Below are 14,159 nucleotides of genomic sequence, written 5' to 3'. Positions count from 1 at the left end.
CCACCCCCCACCCCTGCTGGGGTTTCGCAGGGCAGGGCACTCACATTTGGAGGGCACGTAGTCGGCGTAGGTCTCTGCGTGGCCCAGCTCGTCCCCCTCCTCCTCCTCTGCCTCCTCCTCCTCCTCAGGCTGACTTTGAGACTGAAGGTCGGTGCGGGAGCTGTGGTCAGGGCTGGATGGCCCTGTCCTGCCCAGCACGGCCGGCCTTCCCCCAAGGGGCAGCCAGGCCAGTGAACAAGAGGGGTGGGGAGTGGCCCACCCGCCCCCAGTGTGCTGCCTCCCAAGGGCCCATTTCCCCATCTGTAAAACGGGCAGGTCTCGCTCCCAAAAGGCTGCCTCTGAGCGTTCTAGTCCCTACAAGAGGGGGGCAGGGCTGGGGAGAAGGCCTGGCTCACCTGGTAGCTGACGAGGAGCGGGGTGCTGGAGAGAGAGGACACGGGGTCCTCGACGCCCGTCCACGGCCCGCGGGGCAGGAGCAGCTGGAGGGGACAGTGGACATGAGCCTGCAGACAAGACGTGGGGGGGGGGAAGCGCCTCCCCGAGCCCCCTGACCCGGTCTCCGGCGGGGGGGGGGGGGGGCACCACGTGGTCTTCCTGCCCCCTCCCTGCTGCCCGCCAGCTGGTTCGTTTGAGCAACAGGCTAGAATTCCCATCACACAGATAAACAGAGCAAGGACACGTCCCACGTCCCCAACCGCAGTCACACCCGGCAGAGACTGAGCACCTGAGTCTGGTCCAAGGGAACCAAGAACCTGACAGGCAAAGCTGTGCCTGGGCGGGGGGGTCCATCAGCCATGGGGGCATGAAGCCCACCTGGGATTAGGACTCATGTGGTGTCCGGGGAGCCTGGGTGGCTCAGTCGGTTGAGCAGCCGACTCTCGATCTCGGCTCAGGTCGCGGTCGCACTTCACGAGTGCCAGCGCCGCGTCAGGACCTGGCTGAGGGCTCAGAGTCTGCTTGGGAGTCTCTCCCCTCCTCTCTGCCCCTGCCCCAACCCCACTCGCGCTCTCTTCCTCTCGGAAATAAATAAACTTAAAAAAAAAAAAAAAAAAAGAATTGAGCCCACAGATTCAGAGCAAATTCAGCTCTGGGCAGATCCAGCCCACAAATTCAGAGCCCACAGATGGGCCAGGACGGGAGACCCAAATGCTCTGGGGCCATGTCGCACCTGGCCCGTGACCTGCCCACCCTCAGGGAGTGGTTACGCCCATGTCTGAACAGTCACAGAGAGCCGGGGTGGGGTGACTTCTCGGCCCCCAGGACACACAGTGAGGACACCGCACGGTCCAGACCAGGGTCTATGCAATTCCAAAACATGCTTACCGTTGAAATAAAAACATGACAATCACGTGGCCACCCTAAGGACAGGTGAGGAGCAGGATGGAACTGAAGAAATCCCTTCCAGACCCCGTCTCCCCTGGGACTCCCACCACCCCAAGGCCAGTGACTGTGAGTGCCAGGTGCCCATTCCTGAGCACACGCGGAGCTCGGGTGTCCTTTGAGGTCTCCGGGATGGCACGGGCCCCCAAGGCATTTGGTCCCACGACACCCCACCTGATTTTTACAACCCCCCACTGTTTTCAAAGAAGAAAATGTAACGAGAGCAAGATGCCAGCAGGCCAGGAGCCTTTCCTCGACCCCCAGTCCCCTTCTTCCCAACGAACAAAAACAAACAGCCTGGCCCGGGTTCCTGGAAGGCTGAGTCAGGCCGGCGGGCTGGCAAACAGCGGGGTGTGGGTGCCGGCGCGCCCTGCCGTCCGCTCCAAGCCACCGTGCCTCACGTTCTCCACCGGGAGCAGTGGGCCGCTCGGAGGGCCTTCGGCCCGGACGCAGGAGGGGGCCGGGGTCGCCACCATGGCTGTCAAGGGCAGGGACCGCGCCAGGCTGCCTCGGGCACTTCCCGTCCCTCTGCTGGCCCCATGCCGGGCCCCAGACTTCCCAGGCCCGGCTCTTCTGCGTCTGGGCCGTGGACGCTGCCTGAGGAACTGCAAAGTGGCCGGGCGGGCATCGTGTTCAGTACTGTGCACCACCTGGCAGGGCTCCCCGGGCTCCACCCGGCTGGCTCTGGGTGGAAGGGGCTGCTCCCCCTCGGACACGCGTGGCCCCCATCCGTGTTTCCGATGCCGCCCGTCAGCCTTGAATGAGGGTTCTGGCCCCCGAAAGCTAGAGGCTTCTCTCCCAGCAGACAACCGTAAGAGGCCTGGACGGGCGAGGGCTCCCCAAGCCCGGCATCAGCCCCGGTCTTCCTCACCGATGTGCCTGGTGCCCCGGTCCTGGGAACGAGCCGGAGTCTGGGCCTGGCGCACGCGGAGACCCTGCTCACCTCTGGCGACTCCTGCCCGGCCTCGTCTTCCCCGCCCCCGCCCGTGTCCCGAGGAAGCAGCTTCACAGACGCCAACCCAGCGCTCTACCCCCTGCAGAAGGCTGGCCGGGGGCACCCCCTCCGGTGCCTCCAGCCACTGCCAAGGTCCTGGGCGCGGAAGCGCCAGGGTGAGAAGCAGCAGTGTTGGAAGCCGCTTGCTGCTCACCTCCTGGGGACGGTCCCCAGCAGGGCAGAGTGTGGGCGCCGAGCCGGGGGGGGCAGCGAGGTTGGTGCCTGACCGCCACAGGACCTTTCACAGAAGGTCCCGCCCCGGTCCGTGCGTTTCCCGGGCTGTGCGGGAAACACGAGGACGCCTGACCTGCGAGCTCACTGCCGTCTGTGAACAACCCGGCCCCGCCCCCGGCCCGTGGACGGGGCCCTCAGAGGGCGCTGACCTTGTCCTGGGCGGAGGGGCCAGTGCTCACATCCCAGATGGTGGGCACCTGGCTGAGGCTGTCAGCCGGCAGGAAGTCAGGCGTGTCCGCGATGTCTGAGAGGGAGTCCACGGACGAGGAGAAGATGGAGGCGTTGGAGAGGTCGTCGAGGTACGTGGAGTCCTGTGGGACGGGCAGGATGAGAAGCGGCCGGGCTGGCGGCAGCCACACAGTGGACACGCCTGCTGCCAGCAGGAGCCAGGCGCCCTCCCCCGCCGCCCCGCGGACGGACCCCGAACACACGACGCTCAGGGAGGAAACCGGACACGAGAGACCACGCGGGGTGTGAGTCCGCGTCTGGGAAACGCCCAGAACAGACTCATCCACGGACGGGAAGGGGGCTCATGGGGACGGGGGAGGGGCTGAAGGGGTGGAGGCGACGGCTGATGGGGACCGGGTTGCGTTTGGGGAGACGGAACGTTCTGGAATTAGGTGACACTGGGCACATGTGACACCAGCGCACGGATGTCAGAACACAGAGAGCCCCACGCCTTCCAGGAGGTGGCGTGCTGTACACGGTACACACAATTCAGAAACCTAAATTTAAAGAAAATCGGACGCAGTGCGGGGTGTTCCCACGTCACCCTCCCTCCCACCCCTGGTCCACAGGCACTGAGAACCTGTGTGTACCCGGTTTGCACCGGATACCAAGGACACTCGGAGACCAGCCCCCAAGGGCTCCTGGGCCAGCCTGGAGTGAGCCCCCCAGCCGGAGACCCCCATAGCGCCCTGCTGGGTTCTGGTGTTCATACCACTAGCCACCAGGAGGGGGCAGTAGGTGTCCAGTTTTGCACAGGGGGACGCTGGGTGCCTGAAGCTGGGGAGGGGCAGGCCTCCTTCCCCATCCCTGAGGCCCTGCAGGCCCGGGTCAGGGGGTGGGGGCACAGCCCTCAGCCGACTCCTCATGGGGAGGGAGTCCCACAGCCCCGCCCAGACGAGGCCCTTCCAGCCGGACCTCCACAACAGAGGACCAGATCACGCTGACATCTCAGGTCAGTCAGTGGGGGCATTTTGTGAGCAGGGCAGAGGCCAGTGGGGTTGGATGAGGCCGCATGTAGGAGCAACGGAGTCCCCAGGCCCTGTGCACCGTCTACGTGTCTTGGGCTGTCGGGGCCACTGGAAGGCCAGGGCCAGCCGGGTGGGATGCCAGTGCACAGGCACGGGGGGGACGGCGAGGCGGACAGGCAGGGCTGGCCAGCGGGCGTCTTGGGCTCTGGGGATGAAGGGGACGTGTGGGCCTGGAGCCCGCCTGTATGCAGCTGGCTCGGCCTCCAAGACCACAGTTGAACTGGCTTCTGGGGGTGGAGGTGGCATCCTTGCAGCCCCCAGGTCCCTGAGAACAGGCCCCTGGTCTCGGCTGGTGCTCCTGCCCCACTCCATCTGGGAGGGCTGTTTCTGGAGCTCCCCTCCCATTGATCTGTGTTGGCGTCAGATCCCCATTCCTGGGTGGGGGGGTGTCTCTAAGTGATAACGCCCAGCTCGCTCCGATGCCAGAGCACACACAGCCCCAGGACTGTGCAGGCTCCGGCCCGTTGTGCCCTCGGGAGGGGGTGGGCACGGAGGGGGTCAGGCCCCCCCCGAGGGAGACTAAATGCAGGAGACTCTCTACCAGACGGGGCTGGTCCCGGAGCCAGGCTGGGACTCAGGACCTGTGCTGCAAAGAAAACCCGTGCCCACGTCAGCTGGTGTGCCTTGACTGGATGCCACCCCGAGGCGCCCTGGTGGCAGATAGCATATGGGAAGCCAGAGGGACTGCCACTCGCTCCCGCCCCTCAGCGGCACCGAGCCCAGACCCGTGGGAGGCGGACCCCGTAGGACCTGCCAGCCTGGGCGAGTCCCGGCGAGGAGGCAGACAGCGGCTGGCAAGACCAGCTCAGGCAGGTGGTGGCCCAGGGAAGGTCTGCAAAAGTCCGCAGCGCTGGGCTGCAAAAGTGCGCAGAAGCAGGGAACACCATGCTCACAGTGGGAAAAGGCACACCCGACGCTTGGGACGCCCATCACCCTCACGTGAGAGCCCAGTAGCTCACCAGGCCACAGCAGCCATCTGTGGGTTGGGGGAGGGCTCAGGTGGCAGCGTGGGGTCTGGCCTGGCTGACCATGAGGACTGCTCTCTGCCCACCAGGACCTCCTATGGACTCTGCCCATCCCGGGGCAGCTGGGGTCAGAGGTGACCGAGCCCGAGTCTGGCAGATAACGCCAGGAGAGGCTGGGCCACAGAAGCTGGCCGCCCGCTCCCTATGAAACAGCATGGAGCACGGACCCCTGCAGGCTGCCTGGGGTGGGGGCTGGGTAGGGGTGGGGGTTGCTGTGTGTCCTGGCTAAAATCTCTCTGGGACCGCATCTGAGGGTGGCCTTCCCAGAGGGCGCCAACCAAGCCTGGTCAGAGTGACAACAGCCCCTGAGCCCATGAAGCTGGCAGCCCCAAGGGGCCCTGAGGGGTGGCCCTGCTTCCTAAAGGGAAAACGGTCACCAGCAGTAGGATGGGCAGGTGGGGAGGAGCCCCGATGAGGTGGGTGCTCAGGGGGACCATAGCCCTGCATGGGCCGCACACGGCGACCCCTGCCCACAAGGACCGTGTGGAGCCCGACCGGCACACCCGGCCGGAGACCAAGGTCAACGTCAGCGGTGAGGAACCTCGTGGGCAGCGGGGGCCCCAGGTGTGACGGCCTGAGCCAGACACTTCGCTCAGAGCCATCGTGGGACGAACCCGGGGGGGGGGGAGGGGAGGGGACATCCTGCAGGAAGCCTGTCCAGTCCTCCTGCTGACCGCCTGCCCGGGGCATCCACCGGAGAAGAGGTGGAGAAAGCGTCTCAGCCCAGCGGGGGCTAAGGAGAGTGAGAACCCGATTTACACGGTGTCCCGACGGGGTCGTGGGACAGAACGAGGACACGGGAGGCCGAGGGATCTTTGGTCGATAATAATGTATGGGCGCCTGCCTGTCCCACCGACAGACGCATCGTGCTGAGGTGCGGTGTGAACAGGGGCCGGGGCGTGGGAACCGCGCTACCTTCAGTGACTGCGCGTCACGCTGCTCCAAGACAAAAGGTATTTAACGAGCGGGGATGGGGGCGCCTGGGTGGCTCAGTCAACTGAGCCAGCGACTCCTGATTTTGGCTCAGGTTGTGATCCCAGGATCCCCACAGAGCGAGTGAGTGAGCCCACCGTTGGGCTTAGAGCTGGGCGTGGAGACTGCTCCCCAACTCCCTCTCCCTCTGCCCCCTCTCCCCTGCTCATCCTCACTCACCCTCTCTTAAAAAACAAAAACAAAAACAAAAACAAAAACCGGTGGGGATGCTGCCCTCGGCAGCCCTCACCTTGATTCTTGGGCCAAAGGGAGGCTGGGCCTCAAAGCGGGTCACCAAGAGTCCCTCCCAGCTCCACTCCCTATAAGGAGTTGGCGGCAGGATGGGGCAGGAGCTGACCCCACCCAGGGGCGGCTCACCCAGCAGCCCCCCTGTCGGGACCTGAGGCCCAGCAGCCACCAAGCAGACCTCCAAGACAAGCCAAATCCAAACGAACCCTCTGTGGGCGCCCCGCAAAGCGCCTGCCCCTCAGACCCCAGGCTCCCACCTGGCCCCATCCGCTGTTTCAGTGGGGCGGGAGCAACCTGGTCACCCTGACGGTTTTGGGGGTCACCTGCTGTGGTTACTGTCTCGCAGCATTTGGGGGTTCCCCGCACCAGGCGAAGACCTGGCGGGACCCGGGGGAGCTGCCAAATAGTGGCCCCGCTCTGGCCACAGACCGGCGGGTGGGGACAGGATGGCCCCCACCCCAGACCTGCTCTGGGCCTTCCCTGGGGCGAGGGGGGGTTGCTGCACACACTCAGACCCCAGGAATGCCCTGCAGAGACAGGCTCTGTCACGCGGGCCCCGGGGAGGGGCTGGACCCCTTCCCGGAGCCCTGGGGGGGCCGGAGGAGGGCCGGAGGGCCGGGGCGCTCCTACCTGGCCAATCGGAGCCCGAGCGGAGGCACTCCGCCAGCTCTGTCCCGGGGCACCCCAGACGCTGTCAAGGTCGGGCGCTGAGCCCTGGGGGGCGGCCGGGCGCAGCCCGGAAGGTGCCGGCCGCGCACCTGCGCGCCCCAGGCCCCGCGGCCCCGCTCCGAGGACGCGGGCGGCCGCCTTCCCCGCCCGGAGCCCCGCGGGCGGCGCGGAGGGTTACCTTGTTGAGAGCCGCGAGGTGCAGCCAGAGCCGCAGCTGGGACATGGCGCGGCCGCGGCGGGTCCCGGGAAGGCGGCGGGCGGCTCCCTCCGGACCGCGGCCGCCCGGCCGCTCTCAGCCCGGCTGCATTTGCATGTTGGTTTAGTCACCGCCAGCGCCGACTTCCCCTAAGGCGGCTGACTTTCAGGAAATGATGGCCGCCTGGGAAGTCAGGGTGATTACTGGCAGAGCGAGAATTCCTGTACTGGGCGGAATCTAGCCACAGACCTCTCGGCGGGGCCGGGCCCCCGCCCGCCGGCTCGCACCCTGCCGCCCCGGCGCCCCCCACCGCCCACCCCGCCGGGGGGGGGGCCGGCCCACCTCGGTTTCCCCAGACTGCAGGGTGGCCGGTCCGGCGCCCTAAGGCCCGGCCGGTGCCTTCATGCCCCCTCCGGGCAGCTCCCGGGCTTGGACAGGGGCCTTCGCCAGCTGCCCCCCAAGCACCCGGCGGCCGTCTCCACCGCCTCCCTGGGCTCACACCCCCCAGCCCCGGGCCTTCGCTCACGCTACCGCCTCACCTGGAGTGTGTGCGTCCCCCTCGGGAACCCGGCCCCCACTGTGCTCCTTCTCCTGGAACTTTGCCAAGGGGTATGGCTGCCCCTGACACCCCCATTCTTTCCTCTCCGGGCCTGCGCCTGCACCCCTCGGCCCCGCACAGAGGGTGGGACACGGGCAGGGCTTGCAGGCAGGGGGTGTGAGACCTCTGGCATACCCTGTGGGGTCAGGTGTCCTCTTCCCCGGGGAAACAACTGTTGCTTTTAGAAAACCTACTTTGGGGGCGCCTGGGTGGCTCAGTCGGTTGAGCCTCCGACTTCGGCTCAGGTCATGATCTCACGGTTCGTGGGTTCGAGCCCCGCGTCCGGCTCTGTGCTGACAGCTCGGGGACTGGAGCCTGCTTCGGGTTCTGTGTCTCCCCTTCTCTCTGCCCCTCCCCCACTGGGGTGTGCATGCGTGTGTGTGTGTGTGTGTGTGTGTGTGTGCGCGCGCGCACGCGCTCTCTCGCTCTCAAACATAAATAAGCTTAAAAATTTTTTTAAAAGAAAAGAAAACCCACCTGGTAGGGTGTTTGTGCCACGTAGCCGTCACTTGGCTGAGAGGAGCAAGCTGGTGAGGCGAGCCTCGCAGCATAGGCTGGGGGGCATGGACACACGAGGGGCTCTCGCTGGGGAGAGACCCCGGGCCGCGGGCCTGGTCAGGGACAATGAGGGACCGCGGGGCCCAATGCTGCAGACGCAACAAGGCCACCGTGGCTGCCCCTGTCCTGCCCGCACCTCACGGCCGGCAGACGCCCGAACCCCAGCAACGGGAGGGGAGGGCCGGGCCTGGCTGGGGCCACCGCGTGTGCAGGGGAAGCGCAAACGGCGACCAGCCGGCAGAGAGACACTCGACACCGTCAGGCAACGAGCAAACGCAAACCAAAACCCGTGAGACACCACCTCCCGGCCGGCCGCCGGGATCGCGACACTCAGCCGACTACGGCTAAGCGTCAGCGGAAGCGGAGGAACCAGAACCCCCGGCTGGCGGTGGGGACGAGAAGCGGGACGGTCTCTCTGGAAGACAGGCCCGCGGTCAGTTCCTCATCAGGTCAACCCCAGGGTCACCACACGACCCCGCGACCCCACTGCCGGGTCCACACCCGAGAGACACGAACACTCACGTCCACGCAACCCCCACCCGCACGCCCACACATGACCGCGTCCCCCGCGCACGCGCACAGATGACCGGGTCCACCGCGCACGCCCCTCGGCCGCCAGCAGGGGCGAGGCACCCCCCCCCCCCCCCCCGTGGACGGACCCTGAACACGCGACGCTCAGGGAGCCAACCAGACACGAGAGGCCCCGCGGGGTGTGAGTCTGAGTGCGTGAAACGTCCAGGACGGGCTCATCCACGATGGGAAGAGGGCTCATGGGGGCCGGGGATGGGGAGGTGATGGCTGATGGGGACAGGGTTGCTTTTAGATGAGGAATGTTCTGGAATTAGAGGTGGTGGTTGCACAATTCTGTGAACTTACTTAAAAGAGTGGCTTTTACTATTTTTTTATAACAGTTTTTATTCTTTTTTTTTTTTTTTTAAGTAGGCTCTACACCCAGTATGGGGCTTGAACTCACCACACTGAGATCAAGAGTCATGCACTCTACCAGTGGAGCCAGCCAGGCACCCCAAAAGCATGGATTTTAAGGCATATGAATTCTCAGTTTTATTTTCGTTTATTGATTTTTTAAAGTTCGTTTGTTTATTTATTTAGAGAGACACAGAGACAGTGTGAGCAGGGGAGGGAATCCCAAGCAGGCTCCCATGTCAGCACAGAGCCTGATGCTGGGCTTCAGCTGACAAACCATGAGATCACGACCTGAGCCGAAACCAAGAGTTGCATGCTTAACCAACTGAGCCACCCAGGCGCCCCGACTCAGTTTTAAATGTGTATTTTTGAGAGACACACATGGGGCAGAGAAGGGGACAGAAGATCCCAAGCAGGCTCCGTGCTGACAGCCCAACGCGGGGCTCGAACCTACAAACCGTGAGATCGTGACCTGAGCCGAAGTCGGACCCTCAACCGACTGAGCCCCCCAGGCGCCCCAGTTCTGACTCCGTTTAAAAATAATCACTGGGAACTGAAATAAAAGATGAACGCAGTGCCTGGGCCAGGCTCTCATTATTACATTTAGCATAAAGTCCATCAAATTTCCAGCACAGTTACTGACCTTTGAGTATCTGTCCCCCAAATCTCGGCACCAGACTGATGGGCAAGGGTGGCCCTGAGGAGACAGGGAAACCGGGTGGGGGTTCCCACATCAAAAAGTCAGCACCCTCAGGGCTGTCCTGTGCCCCCCCCCTGCCCCCGGTGGCCGCAGGCTGTGTGGGTCTGCTACGAGTCTGGACAGGGGTGGAGGGGCCGAGTGGGGGTCTTGGCAGAGGCCCCGGCACCAGTGTGAGTGGGGTCGTGACCAGGGACGTGACTGGTTCTGTCCCCGTCTGGCTGCGTCTGGGCCGCAGTGCTGTCTGGTGGGACCCTCTCTCTGGCCCCAGACTGACCCTCTGCCCTGTGGCCAGGCCACATACAGAGGGGCGGGCGAGGCCCAGCTGCCCCGGTATTCCCAAGACCCTCCCGGTCTGTTTTGGGCTCTCCCCTCCCCACTAGGCCCCCACAGCAAGCCTGTGCCCAGGTGGCCTGTGTGTCCTGACTTACGGCAGAGGGTGTGGTGGGCATTGCAGGCTCCCCTCAGGCACACTGCATTGCTGGAATGTTCCTGTTGAGGGGTGAATTGTGTCCCCCCCAATGACATGTCCAAGTCTTGACCCCCTAGTGCCTGTGAAGGGGACCTTATTTGGGTATAGAATCTTTGCAAATACAATCAGTTAAGATAAGGTCGTACAGGAGTCAGGTGGGCCCAACCCAGTGACTGGAGTCCTTGTAGGAGGGAAATCCGGACACAGGTGCGTGGGGAGGCAACCATAGGCCACGGGGGCAGGTGCCGCTGCAGGTGGCACAGGCCAAGGGACATCTGGAGCCCCCAGGACCCTCCCTCTGATCTAGGACTTGTGGCCCCAGAACTGGCGCCAGGTCTCCCTGCTTGCGGCGCTCTCTGGGGTCCGCCCCAGCTCCCACGGCCCCCTAAGACACTGCTGCCCTAGCCCACTGTCATGGGGACAGCAGCCTCAGCCAGAAAACTGACCCTGACCACCCTGTTGCCATCAGGAGAGGCTGGAGCTCTGCTCCCTGTGGCCAGACCCTGACCAAGGGCTTTTCTGCAGGCCTCACAGCCCCTCCCTCCCGTCCTCGTCCCTGTCCCCGGGTCCCGGTGTCCCAGTTTCTGTGCAGAGACCCTCTGGAGACACCTGTGCTCCCTGTCGCCACCTGTCTGCGGCCCTTAGTACAGACCACAGAGCGGGGCTTCCTTGGCCATGGCCCTCGGCTGGACCGCGGAGCTGGGGGCGGGGGTAGGGGTGGGGGTGGGTTCTCGGCCGCGGCTCAGTGTGAACCAACGGGCTTCCTTTGAGAGGAAACCTCCCGCTCGCTCGGTTTGCCGATGCCAGTAACTCCTGGGAGCCTGCTGGCGGGGCGTGCCGGGCCTCTGATCCCTGCTGAAATCCATTTGCCGCCCGCCCCTCACTGGAGAGCTGCTGAGGGTTCGCAAAGCGCTTTTCTGAGCCGTGACCTCATCCTGGCTTCCCAGAAGCCCCAGGCCGGCAGACGGCAAGTGTCCTCACTGAGTGGACGCGGGACCCACCCGAGACGCCTGGACTCTCAGTGTGCACGCCCGCTCCAATGACAGAGTGAGGGGGGCTCAGTGTGTAAAGAAGTGCCCTCCCCCAGAGTCCAGCTGAGACGTTAGGGGTCCAGGTGACCTTGGGAGGAGGGGTCGGGGCAGCCCCCACTCCCAGGGAACGCATCTGCGGGGGGGGGGGCGGGGGGGAAGCAGTGAGGATGAGCACTGGGGGTGTAGCAGGGAGGGTCGGGTGGTCACGCCCACAACCAGGACCCCAGATACCAGGGTGGGGAGAACGCGGGGGAGGGCTTGAGGGGCGGGGCAGCGAGGGCTGCAGGCAGGAGGCCTTGGGAGGGCCGCGCTGCGACGTTGAGTCCTTCACCCGCCGCCACGACTTCAACATTTCCCCAAGTACCTCCCCCCAATCAGATTCAGGTCCACAAAGAAGCCGGTTCCCGATGTTCACAGCAGCACAATTCACAGTCACCCGAATCCACGCTGTGGGAACAACCCAGATGCCCAACGAGGGATACACGGACACACACAACACATCCACCACGGACGCGCACGTCCGCCGAGGACCGTGTCCACCGCACACGCGCACGTCCCTCGGCCGCCGCCTCGGGGACGGACCCTGAACACGCGACGCTCAGGGAGGGAACCCGACTCGAGAGGCCACACGGGGTGTGAGTCCGCGTGTGTGAAACGTCCAGAACAGACTCATCCACTGCCGGGAAGGGGGTTCCTTTTGGGGTGATGGAACATTCTGGAATTACATGGAGGTGGTAGTTGCATAACCCGGTGAATTTGCTAAGTCGGTGAATTGTGTGATATGCAAATCATATCTCACCTAAATGTAAAGAACGAATGAAAAGCCACGCACTCACACCCAACACACAGTGCTCCCGGGCGGTGGGAGACCCCACGTGGGGCCCCTCGACTATCCAGGTCGCTAACAGACGTGGGAGCCTCAGTGGCTCCGTGCCACGCACAGTGAGAAGGGGCCCTTCCCTGGGGAAGCAGGTGGCATGAAGGCTGAGGCAGGGACTTCAGGGAGTGAGCCTGGGCCATTCCTAGTGTCTACAAGGGAGGACACAGAGGGACAGATGCTCCGACAGCCAACACAGAAGCAGCGGCTAGCACCTGACCGTAGCCCGTGTTGTCACCAACATGACTGAGTGAGGGAAGGCACAGCTCTCCCTACGGAAGACCTCCGGCTGATCGACAGGGCGGAGCAAGGACAGAAACGTCTGCCAGCCAGACCCCGTGGCGGCGGTCACTGCAGGCAACGTCTACCGGTGCCTGGGGAAATCCACCCCCCTCCCCACCACAAGGGACCAGGGTCCCTGATGCACCCTCGCAGGGGGAGAGGGGAAAATGGCAGCGACCTGACAGTGGATGGGGGACAGGGAGGCGCGGGGCGGTCCCCAACCGGGGCTGGAGGGCAGGACCGTCAGCGGTAAGGCACACCAACGCCAGCAGGCTTGGAAGTGACGCCCCAGGAGGACGCAGCGCCCCGTCTGCGGGACTCCTGTCAACAACACAGAACCCCTCCTTAGCGTGAGGGCCCCAGGCCAGCCCAGGCAGGGGCCCTCGGCGGCGACCGACCAGCTCTCTACAGAGGCCTCGGGGCCCCGGCCCCGGCCCTCTGGTCAGTCACTGGTGCTGTGCGGGGGCTACTCTCTGCGCCGTGATAATGGACCGTGGTTCCAGAAGACAACAACGTGCCAGGACACTGGGCAAACGAGTGACAGTTTTCGAGAAGAGTTGGTACTGTTTTTGCAACCTCCCTATAACCTAAAGTGCTTTGAAAGTCATCTTGTCACGAAAACCTTAACGAACAAACAGAAAAAGAGAGTATCAGACCTTGAATTTATAGATAACCCCTGGGTGCATGGGCCTTCCGACTGGAACCTGGGCCCCTGGGCTCTGGGCCTCTGCAGGGGGCTCGTGGTTTGAACGCCAGGCCCACCCCGCGCAGGGCAGAGCCACCTCAGAGTGGGGGTTAGCCTTGACCTCCTGCATTCCTGACAGCAGGGTCCCACAGGATGTGGGCCCCACCTGGGTGTCTGTAAAACAGGAACCCTGGCATGCCTGATGGACTCAGCCAGTAGAGCATGCAACTCTTGATCTTGGGGTCACGAGTTCAAGCCCCATTTCAGACCCACAGTTTACTTAAAAATAAAATTAAAATTAACAACAACAACAAAAATAAAACAAGGACCCCACATCAAGGCGTGACCAACCTGCCACCAAGGGTCCTGGGTCTGGGTCGGCTCATGTACAGAACCAGGGGAGGTTCCTGGTTCCTGGTACAGAACCCGGTACCCCTAACGTCCAATGATTCAGCCGTAGTCACAACAGGAGGAACAAAGACCCTCAGACAGCAAAGCTGGAGCCAAGACCAACCACGGGACTGGGAACCGACGCCACAAGCAGTCCCCGGGGAGATGGGCGCGGGATGCCGACCCCAAGGAACTGCTCGGTGCCCCAGAAGGACATTGGGAGAGAAGCTTTCTCTCTGCAGGCAACAAGAGTCACACAGCTCCTCTCCTTTCTCTTTTTGCTTTGGCTGCTAGGAAACTCAGAGCTCAGGTTTAGTTAGGAGGAGGTACGTTAAGGCCTGCAGGCCTACGTCCACTCCTTGCCCCAGCCCAGCTCTGGCTTTTCTATTCCAATTTCTTCTGACTTCTACAACGGGGAGTGGGGGGACATTTCGAGAGCGTGCCAGGGGCCACGTGAGGGCTTCACATGGTCCATCAGATTCCTCTTGCCACTGTAATGAACTACCACAAACCTCACGGCTTAAAATAGCACACGCTTATTACCTTATGGTTCTGGAAATCAGAAGTCCAAAATGGAGAGCTATGTTCCTCCCCGGGGCCCCAGGGACAGCCCTCTCCCCCCCTTTTCTGGCTTCCAGAGGGGGCGCATCCTGGGCCCACAGCCCCTCCT

At 63.8% G+C, this 14,159-nt stretch overlaps 1 protein-coding gene across 1 annotated transcript in view; it reads right to left on the bottom strand.

Annotated features, from left to right (window-relative positions):
• Positions 1–14,159, bottom strand: part of SBNO2 (strawberry notch homolog 2) — a 48,380-nt gene that overhangs the window by 13,496 nt on the left and 20,725 nt on the right. The window contains exons 5-9 of the mRNA XM_047100764.1: positions 2,758–2,919; positions 2,252–2,531; positions 1,782–1,985; positions 396–781; positions 45–141 (exon numbers count right to left, since the gene is read on the bottom strand). Coding sequence (XP_046956720.1) covers positions 45–141; positions 396–781; positions 1,782–1,985; positions 2,252–2,531; positions 2,758–2,919 — 1,129 coding nt within the window. The remainder of the gene's footprint in view (positions 1–44; positions 142–395; positions 782–1,781; positions 1,986–2,251; positions 2,532–2,757; positions 2,920–14,159) is intronic.

The sequence above is a fragment of the Lynx rufus genome, unplaced genomic scaffold (genome assembly GCF_022079265.1).
Source record: "Lynx rufus isolate CCGP_SWC_20201006 ecotype Redwood Valley unplaced genomic scaffold, mLynRuf1.p SCAF_53, whole genome shotgun sequence".
Lineage (NCBI taxonomy): Eukaryota > Metazoa > Chordata > Mammalia > Carnivora > Felidae > Lynx > Lynx rufus.
The sequence above is the reverse complement of the archived record's forward strand: the minus strand, read 5'-3'. Positions and strand labels throughout refer to the sequence as shown.